The sequence below is a fragment of the Nicotiana attenuata genome, unplaced genomic scaffold (genome assembly GCF_001879085.1).
Source record: "Nicotiana attenuata strain UT unplaced genomic scaffold, NIATTr2, whole genome shotgun sequence".
NCBI lineage: Eukaryota > Viridiplantae > Streptophyta > Magnoliopsida > Solanales > Solanaceae > Nicotiana > Nicotiana attenuata.
Window position 1 is genome coordinate 9,240 of NW_017673372.1, and position 9,980 is coordinate 19,219.

The following is a 9,980-nucleotide window of genomic DNA, read 5'->3' on the forward strand; positions in this document are numbered from 1 at the left end:
TGTTTGCAATAAATTTTCGGCACACGAAAAATAAGTTGCAATCACAAAAAAGGTAAGTTAATTAATCAATTGTGAGTACAATTTCATATGTTTTCTTGAGCCTTCTCTCCGGATTATTTTCCGTAATCCGAGGGCTGGAGCAACGTGTTTCTCGAACATAAAATAATACAAACCTTCTTGAGATATATTTGATCTCCATGATAGGATGTTATGGATCTTCTTGAAGTATTTGGTTATCAAGAGTGTCCGATCACACCTTGATTTCTTTATGAATATTTCATGAGTTTTATGAAAATTTTTTAGATGTCTTCTTAAGCAAATATGTACCTCTTTTTATAGATGTGAGCTAATATTTAGGGTAGAGTAGCCTTCAAATAACCCTGGCGGGCTCTAGGGTAGCGTAGCCTCCACGCAACCTTAATGGACTCTTCTTATAGTGTCTTGAATTTTGGATTTAACCCAAATTTCATATGAGTTTGATCCGTTAAAATTTTGATGTCTACAAATGCTCCCTAATTCAAGACTTATCATGGCATAGACTTACAAGATAGTTGTAAAAGAGGCTTGATGTACAAGCAAATAAGACGTCATATATTTTTTCATCATGAGAGAAGAAATGAATGGCAGATTTGATCCCACTGGGCATGCCAATTTATTTACAACAAATTTTAGCATACGAAAAATAAACTATAATCACAACAAAGTAACTTAAATAACGAATTTTGAGTATAATTCTGTTTGTTCCCTTGATATGCAGACCTTCTTAAGATATATTTGATCTCCATGAGAGGATTTTGTGGATCTTCTTGAAATATTTGATTATCAAGACATATCCGATCACATCTTAATATCTTTATGAATATTCTATGAGTTCATTAAAATGTCTCTCAAGTAAATAAGTACCCTTTTTTTATAGACGTGAGCTATCATTTAGGGTAGAATAGCCTCCAAGAAACCCTGATGGACCTTAGAGTAGCGTAGCCTCTAAGCAACCCTAATTGACTCTTCTTGTACTGTCTTGAATTTAGGATTTAATCCAAATTTCATATGGGTTTGATCCGATAAAATTTTGATGTCTACAAATGCATTAAAGTGGAGTACATGTAGTTGTAGTTGGGATAGTGTATAATTTTGATAAATTAAATAAAACACGATATAATATTCAGACTAAGAAAATGCCATATAATTGTAGTGATTGGATGTAGTTTCTCTCTTTGTGTGTCTATGTTGTCATAGATCTCCTCAGCCAGATAAAGGTCGTCCTAGATGAGGAGGACAGATCAGTAGAGGACAGGCTCGTTGTTATGCTTTTCCTGGTAGACCTGAGGCAGAGGCATCTGATGCAATCATTACAGGTATTGTCTCAATCTTTCATAAAAATGTTTTGGCATTGTTTAATCTGATTCTAATTATTCGTATGTGTCATCTTACTTTGCATTATATTTGGGTATATCTCGTGATTCCTTGGATATTTCAGTTTATGTGTCTACACCCGTTGGAGATTATATATGCTTAAAAATATTTTGCACTTTTTTACTTTATAATGAAATTTATTTGTTCTATCGATAAGTCCATAATATAGATTAAAAAGAAAAAAAGTATCATAATATTTTTTTTAAAAAACAGATTGAAAATGGGTAAAATAGATATTTGTCCACCAAAAGTTTGAGAAATTTGGTTGAGTGACCTTCTGAGCGTGATAAGATAGTTAAGTGATTTTCTACTACAAATGAAAGAAAAATAACTCTATTAGATAATTTAAAATAATTGAATGACCATATAAGTAATGGACTTTACATTGTTTTAAGAGGGATCCTTTCTTTTCTAAGGCCTCAGCTAATTGATCCAATAATGGAGACTTCACACCATAACAAAAAATGGTCCATGTGTTTTAAGTTTTACCCGACCTAGTCCATATTGTACATATTCTGAAAGTACTAGCAAATTCAAAATCTGTATTCTTACAACCATTGCTTCTAAAAGCTATGAAGTTAAATCTATGTTCTCACAACCATTATTTTCACTCTCTCCTCTTCTCACATCTTCTACATATGCTTCAAGGGACCGCGTCTTTTCTGCTTCCCCCCTCCCCCTCCTGTGTCACCTATTTGCAATGTAAGAAAATTTAAGAGTAGAAGTCCATCATTGAAGGCCTTTCAAAGCTTTGCTTTCGAAAATAAAATTTTTTGAGTTTGTTAGTTGTATGGATTGGGTGTTGTTCCAATTGATTGAAAATATCAAAAAGAATTCAAAAATTTAAACTTGAAGTGATTTGGAGTGATTTGAGTTAAATTTCAAAAAAGACGCAAGTAAGAAGACGAAGTCAGTTTTTTGTATAATCTTGTATAATAATTAGTGTATATGAATGTATAAACACATCTTATACACTATTATACATTTTTATACACCTTTATACAAGCGTCTGTAGACGAACTTATTCCACGGTTTTCAGTTGCAATTCTTGTTCAAAACCAGTCCAAATCTCCATTAAATGACTTCAAATTTTATATACAACCTCCTTATATTATTTCTAACAAGTCTAAATAACACTCACTCCAAATTTCTCATAAAATCAAATTCGGAATTTAAACTCACATATTTAAGCTTTTTAAAAATCTAATTTTCACCACCTAAATGGATTTGGTTTGTTGAACTAATATTTTAGTCACAGTTACTGATTCGAAAATTAACTTAAAAGCTTGAGTAATCTTTTTCAAAAATTAAACAGTAATTTCGAGAACCTATTGGAGTTGGATGTTGAATCTTAGCCTATTATTTTTGGGCTAGTTGGTTGTAAATTAAAATATGGGCTATAAAATTGAAAAATAGAGAGTACGATTATTCTTATGTGAAATTTTTCCATTAATTATTACCCTGTTATCCAACAAGTAGCTGTCAAAGGGTTCCTTAGGACCCACTCATAATAAGCTAAAATTATCTTTCACCTATTGTATAGGCAAGGGACATGATAAATCGCGAAATGGTCTAATATTTTTAAAATACAAAAAGGAAAAAACTACTTATAAGCTAGAGAATAACCTGAATCTACATAAACTTTTAAGTCTTGAAACAACTTATTCCCCGTGGCCAAGTTAAATCAAGAAAATAAACATACAGGAAAAAACAGCCGTCACAATACATTAAAACTTTCCAATCAGATAGACACAACAAAGTTTTAATATAAAAAATAAAAACTCATAGGAAGTAAATACAAAAGCAAGAAATTTTAATTTTCATTTCCTTAATACTCAGTACTAGGCGCTTGCTCGTGAGAGTGGTTGATGAAGAAAAGTTCATACACAACACCAGCAAGCCCAGCACCAATTATGGGCCCAGCCCAGTAAACCCATTGATGAGTCCAAGTCCAGCTAACCAAAGCAGGCCCAAAAGAAACAGCAGGGTTCATTGATGCTCCATCAAAGGGCCCACCAGCAAGAATGTTGGCCCCAACAATGAAACCAATGGCAATTGGAGCAATCACACTCAAATCTCCCTTTTTTGGGTCAATAGCAGTAGCATAGACAGTGTAAACAAGCCCAAAAGTCATCACAATCTCAAATACTAAGGCATTCCATACTGATAATCCAGAACACAATGCAAATGCCCCTGTGCTCTGCATTCATTTTTAACCATGATAATTATTTTAGTAGAAGAATTAATTTAAATATCTGCCTGCCCAACTGTTCAATTTAAAAATAGCTGATAAATATATAATATATTAAAATTCATATCTAATATGTGCATAATCTATGTATACCGTCTATGAAAGTAAATCCGGCTGGCTGTTTGTGTAAAGGTCACTTATAGTTTCTTTTCTCTGTATGTGAAAATTGAAGGTTTTTTACCAGAGAATTAAAAGACAAAATTAGAAAGCCCAACCAGAGTACTATATTCCAACTCATGAAGCTGTCATTCAAATTGTGACTATTTGACTATTAGATATCACTTGGATACATAGTATACACACCTTCCGTCCAAAAAAAAATGGTCAGTGCCTCTAACCTTCAGTAAAATTTATATTTTAGTAATTATATGTAAAGTATTATAATCACCATTTTATAGTTAAAATTAATTTAATTAAAAAATATTTAATATAGTTATTACTTGTCCAATAGTAATAATGCCGAAAATGTGAAGGCAGAAGAAGTAGGTATAGATTTAGTGGGCGTTTGGATATAAGAATTGTAAAATTCCAAAAAAAAAAAAAGTGAAAAATAATTTCAAGTGAAAATGGTATTTTAAAATAAGAGTTGTGTTTGGACATGAATATAATTTTGGGTTGTTTTTGAAGTTTTGTGAGTGAAAATTTTGAAAAACAGCTTTTTGGAGTTTTTCAAATTTTCGAAAAATTCCAAAATGCATCTTCAACTTAAAATTGAAAATTTTATGAACAAAAGCTGATTTCGAAAAAAAGTGAAAAAATTTAAAAATAAGGAAAAAATTTCTTACGTACAAACGGGCTCTTAGGGTCTTATCCAAGCTCAACATAGTATTAATATGGGGACAAGTTAAAGTCGCTTTCCATTGAGATATAAAAAGATTTATTTAGTATCTCGTGCAATCTCAAATATCTACATCATTAAATAGCAACTACAAAATCGTGATGTGAGACCATTGTCCTAACTCCTAAATAAGCATATGTTTACATTCTAAACCAGAGATCTGTCTTACAAACAATAACACGAATTTTCTAAAATGATAATTACCATAAAAATGTCCCGATGAGAGCTGTTCAACAGATATTCCAACAAAACCGTAACAAGTCTAGCTCTTACCGTGATGAATCAAAACCATATTATCGCTAGCTAAATGGCCATTTATACTTTATTAGTGAATTAACTAGTATATATTTTCGCTCTAGCAAAATGACCATTATTTCTACTTTAATCCTACTCCCATTTTTATGCGACACTTTTTTTTCTTTTTAGCCAGATCCAAAAATAAAGGTATTTTTTTAATCTTTGAGAACAATTAACTTTATTTTTATTCTTACGCTTAATGACATGATTTTATAGTCACAGAAGTCTTATGACATATTTTAAAATAATTACCTTTTAATCGTGATTTCTTTTTAAACTATGTGTCCAGCCAATCACATGTACGTCAAATAAAACTAATGGAATATAATATTTTCCTAATAAATGCAAGTGTTAAGAATTTAGACTAACCAACAATTTATACATATGTTTTAACAGTAGCAGATGATGCCTTTAAAAAAAGAAAGGATATAACTACCCTTTTCAGTTTGATTATTTCTCTTTACAGTTTCAGTTATAGTGCATACGACGCTACATACTTATTGAAAAATGCGATCTATGTGCCATTTTTAGTTTAGATACTTTGATCTCTTTACAGTTTTAGTATACTTTTACTCTTTTGCACTAGAAAAGGAAATGGTGGCGGAAAAATTCCAATTTATGCAGCACCCTTTGAATTTCGAGGGATAAAAGAGCTTTTTTATTTTTTATTTTTTATCATGAGATTTTTTGATATTTTGAATTGTTAATTTTTGTGATTTATAATACTTTTTAATGTATTTTCCAAATATAGGTGGAGTAGCCAAATTATAAGTGCTATAGCACCAAAAATGGAAATCTGAATATAACATGAAACTGCATAGTTTAATGCTTACCAATCCACCAGTGGCGAACTTAAGGAGAAAGCAAGCAACAGTGGATCCAAGTAACTGTGCAATAACATAGAGAATACCACGGAAGAAAGTGATGTTTCCACCAATAAATGCACCGAAAGTAACGGCAGGGTTAACGTGGCCGCCGGAGATGTTAGCGCTGACGGAGACCGCCACGAAAAGGCCGAAAGCATGGGCTACAGCAGCGGCGACGAGGCCGGCGGGAGTGTTGGAACTGTCGGATGTCAGCTTGTTGAATGCCATGCCAGAACCCTGGCCGGCGAATACGAATATTAGGGTACTTATGAACTCCGCCAACGCCGCCTTGAGGGCGCCCGGCTGGCGGAGTTCTTCGTGAGTTCCGATGGTGATTTGGTGGATCGGCATGGCCGGAAAAGCAAGATTCAGAGAGAGAAAATTAAGAAAGTATTATCTACTCTGTAGTAGTGTAATAAAGGACCGAAAGGAGAATGATGCAAAAAAAAAAGGGAATATTGCATGGATTTATATTGGGAAAATTTGCATGGGTTGTTGGGAAAAGGTTATAGCAGGTTGCCGGTAAATATACATTCTTATTTGGATAAATCCTTTTTCCTCTCATTCTTATTTAGTTACTCCTCCTTTAGCATTCTTTTTTGTGTGTCTCTATTTTATTAAAACTAATTGGTACCTTTCTGCATCTGAAAGCACCTAGGTGACTCTACAGATAGAGTTTGAACTTTTCTGTATTTGAATTTTACATAAAGTCGTTCGTTTGTTGTTGTTTTTTAAATAAAAACAAACTAAACATTTTCAAATCTATCTTTTCAAACCTTGCAATCAAAACGTGAAATTAGATTTTGTAAGGTCTGAAAAAAGAGATATAAAAGTTTTCCACAAAAATAAAATTACTCCTAAACAAAATCGAGGCAAACGTCACCTATTGTTTACAAGTCTATTTTTACTTAAAGTAAGATGCTCTAATAGAAGTTGACACGTCGTGCATTTCATTTAAAAGATAAATTATTGTAAGGGCCGTTTGGTTTCCATGATAATGATAAAAAGTGTCACAGGGGCGTTTTTGGTCAGTTCAAAGTCACACCCGCACGTACGGGTGTTCATGGTTCGGTTTGGATCGGTTTTTCCCTAAAAAGAAATCAAACTAAGTAAGTCGATTTTTCAAATATTAGAACCAAACCAAACCAATTAAGTCGGTTTTTCTCGATTCGGTTTATGTCGGTTTTTCGGTTATTTGTCAATTTTTCTTAAATATAAGACATACACTACCAAACACATATTCCGGCGACCACATTTTTAATGTAACACTATCAAATCAATTGCCCTTNATCTGTTATTTACCAAGATATATTGATGATAATTGAATCAAATAGTGATGAATAATTTAAGGACTCAATTAAAAATATGTTATTTTTAACACGAAATGGATTCTTACACTAAACAAAAGAAAACTACCAATCAAACTATAATGTAAAGGTAAAGAACTATATTAAAAGTGTAAACTATTAACATTTACCATAAATTTTTTGAAACTTTGTATAACAATATACATATATATAGGTGTAATAATAAATTAAAATAGCTACTCCTATAGTCGGTTTGGTTCGGTTTTTTTCTGATTAAAATCAAAACCAAACCAAATTTGATCGGTTTTTAAAATTCAAAACCAAAACTAAACCAAACCAAACCAAAAAGTATCGATTTTTTTGGTCGGTTTGGTTCGGTTTTTCGGATTTTTATGAACACCCCTACCCGCACGGCTGTCAAGTTGCGCACTTGACTCAGCCTTTCCGAACACTTAGCCAAATTTTCAGCAAGTTTGGCCTTAACGAGTTTTTGGCAGCAATTCAATAAGAACACAAGCAAATACGGGAAAATCTCAACCCTTGTATTAATTTCGAAAATATACAAAGGAACCCTCACTTGATTATGATCACAAGTCGATCACAGCCCCACTTTTGACAAAGAACACAAGTCGTTCTTTAGCCAACACTAAGACATGCACAATGCCTAGCCTTAGTCCCTTTTGAAACACTTATAGACCCTCACGTTTCTCTCTTGTTTCCCTCTTAAATTTCACACGAAATTGCACACACCAATCTGACTAAGTCTAAAGGCACCTATTTATAGGACATAGGCAGCCTTTAGGACTTGACAGCACATGGACACTTGTTGTCTACAGCTTTGACCACTTGTCGGGCTAAGACTAAATCAGTTCCTAACTTGTAGTTGACAACCCCAACTACTTAGAACATGTTGTACACGAAATTATAATGGATACAAGCATAAATCAATCATGGGTACAAGCGGTTGTGAAAAGGTAACCGCCGACTGCTTTGGTATGTGCATTGCATGTGCCATTTTGACTTGGCCAGCTGATTCACGCCCAAGGCTGGCATTGCGCCCAGCCTTGGCTCATCTTGATATTTCTCCGTGCCAATGTCTTGCCCGCAACCTGCCGCCCATGGTTTGCCGCACACGCCCGACGCCACTGCCGCCCGCACATGCCTTGGCCGAGTTTCTGCCTTGCCCATGTCAACGCTTATTTCACAACTGCCATTGCTTGTATTTTCCTTCACATAGCCTTGCCTTAGCTATTGAAAGCCTTTGCCAATCATTCCGCACTGCCGCATTTTAGCTTAGCCCATACTTGTTGTTGCCACAACCCGAAGTGCCCGTGCCACTGACTTTGGCGCGCATGCCATGCCGCCCCAACATTGCCCACACTGCCTTGTCAGGCCTTTTCCAAGCATGTCTTGCCTGCCCCAAGACCTTGGCCAATACTTGCCCACAACAGCCCTCATGATAATGTCATGTCCGTTGCCCGCACATAGGCCAATGATAAGGCCATCACGTCCAATCCTTGCCACAGCCGCCACGCCCGATTTCAAAGAGTCAAGCCCTAACAAAAAGATCCCGCGATAGAACTCCTGATTTTTTTTTATCCATGTTTGATTATAAGTATTAGCTAATTTCGAAATAAATTTACACTATTTTTAGTGAGATAACCTCATTTATCCTATCATTATACTAAATGACTCCCAAGTAGTCTGTCCTTACTAGGCTTATCGAATATAGTAAATAATGCCAGTTACCGAATAATTAGATTGAAATTAGAATAGTGCGAGTGGCAGATCCAAAGAACTTACCTGGTTACTATCAAAGCTTACAGTGTTAGTTTGATTTTCACATTTCTTTGTCTGTCCCTTTCTTTTTTCCCCATGTAATAAAAACCTCTTTCCAGAAAAAGAATTACCAGCCGGACCAATATTGACAGCTAAGAATCACTTCCACTTTTGATGTGAATTATTATTAGTGACATGTGAACGATCTGACACGAGGCCACACCAAATGGGTCCATTTCTCTTTTAATATTCTCATTCGATGTTTAGTATCTCTATTGGAGTTGGGACTAAATTTGAATTTGTGGGTATAAGATTTATTAAAGGAGAAAATATTTTTTACATAAGTAAATTTCTCGAACCTAAAATCTCAAATTAAAAATATGAAAATTACTATTCATCACACTTGATAAAGTCCTATTCGATAATGACATGAAAGAGTGGGAGGGTCCCGTCTTCGGCAGGAGCAATCATATGTACCATGGAATTCTCTGGAAGTGGAACTAGGGTTCTTAATCCTTCTTTTAATTGTTACTGTTTTGATTTATATGATAGTTTTTCAAAACTACTTCAAAATATTTGTTAACGATTTTGCCTACTTTATGACCTTTAAATTTTGAAGAATCCAAAATCTTCTATTGATTGAAAGTTATATTTTAATGCTATGTTTTTTTTTTTTCAATCAAACTAACTTTTGAACTATTATGTGTAGATATTTTCTATACTTCGAATAAGATAATTCATAAGTCAAATCTAATAAAAAGTCGTCATATATAAAATAAACAAGAAGAGCGTTCATGCCAAAAAATATGTTTTGAGTAAAATCAATTTTAATTCGTACCAAATCACATATATCTGTTTTGTGTTCCAATTTAGATGCTTTTCGTTCTGTTAAACTGATCTAAGGACAAATAAGATGTTTTTCTTTTTTTTTTTTTGGCAGAAACAGTTTATGAATAAAATGACATAACCAAGTTTGTAATATTACATGTGTTACGAGTTCGATTGATAATTGTTGTTCAACAAGTCACTAACTTTTGGCCACACAGTTGGAGTGCCTTGCTCATAGCCATGTTGTTCAAGTTTCTATTGCCATGTGTATTCCATGAAAAACACGAGTATAAATATAACCCAGAATAAGAAAGAAGACAAAACAACTTTTAAGCTGGATGCAAAGTTAAAAGTTAACCCGAAGCATATAAATATAACCCAGAATAACATATATATATATA

At 33.7% G+C, this 9,980-nt stretch overlaps 1 protein-coding gene across 1 annotated transcript; it reads right to left on the reverse strand.

Moving 5' to 3' along the window:
- Nucleotides 1-3,028: 3,028 nt before the first annotated feature.
- LOC109216185 (probable aquaporin TIP1-1) lies at nt 3,029-6,120 on the reverse strand. Its single transcript, XM_019380316.1, has 2 exons — nt 5,633-6,120; nt 3,029-3,613 (listed from the first exon to the last, which is right to left on the reverse strand). Exons 1-2 carry the CDS (start codon nt 6,014-6,016, stop codon nt 3,242-3,244), a joined length of 756 nt encoding a protein of 251 aa, XP_019235861.1. The 5' UTR covers nt 6,017-6,120; the 3' UTR covers nt 3,029-3,241.
- Nucleotides 6,121-9,980: the final 3,860 nt, after the last annotated feature.

Excerpts from the sequence above, each read along its gene's own strand:
- LOC109216185 (XM_019380316.1), bottom strand. The coding sequence starts at position 6,016 with ATGCCGATCCACCAAATCACCATCGGAACTCACGAAGAACTCCGCCAG. Across the intron at positions 3,614-5,632 it reads AGTTCGCCACTGGTGGATTG|AGCACAGGGGCATTTGCATT; the intron begins GTAAGCATTAAA and ends AAATGAATGCAG.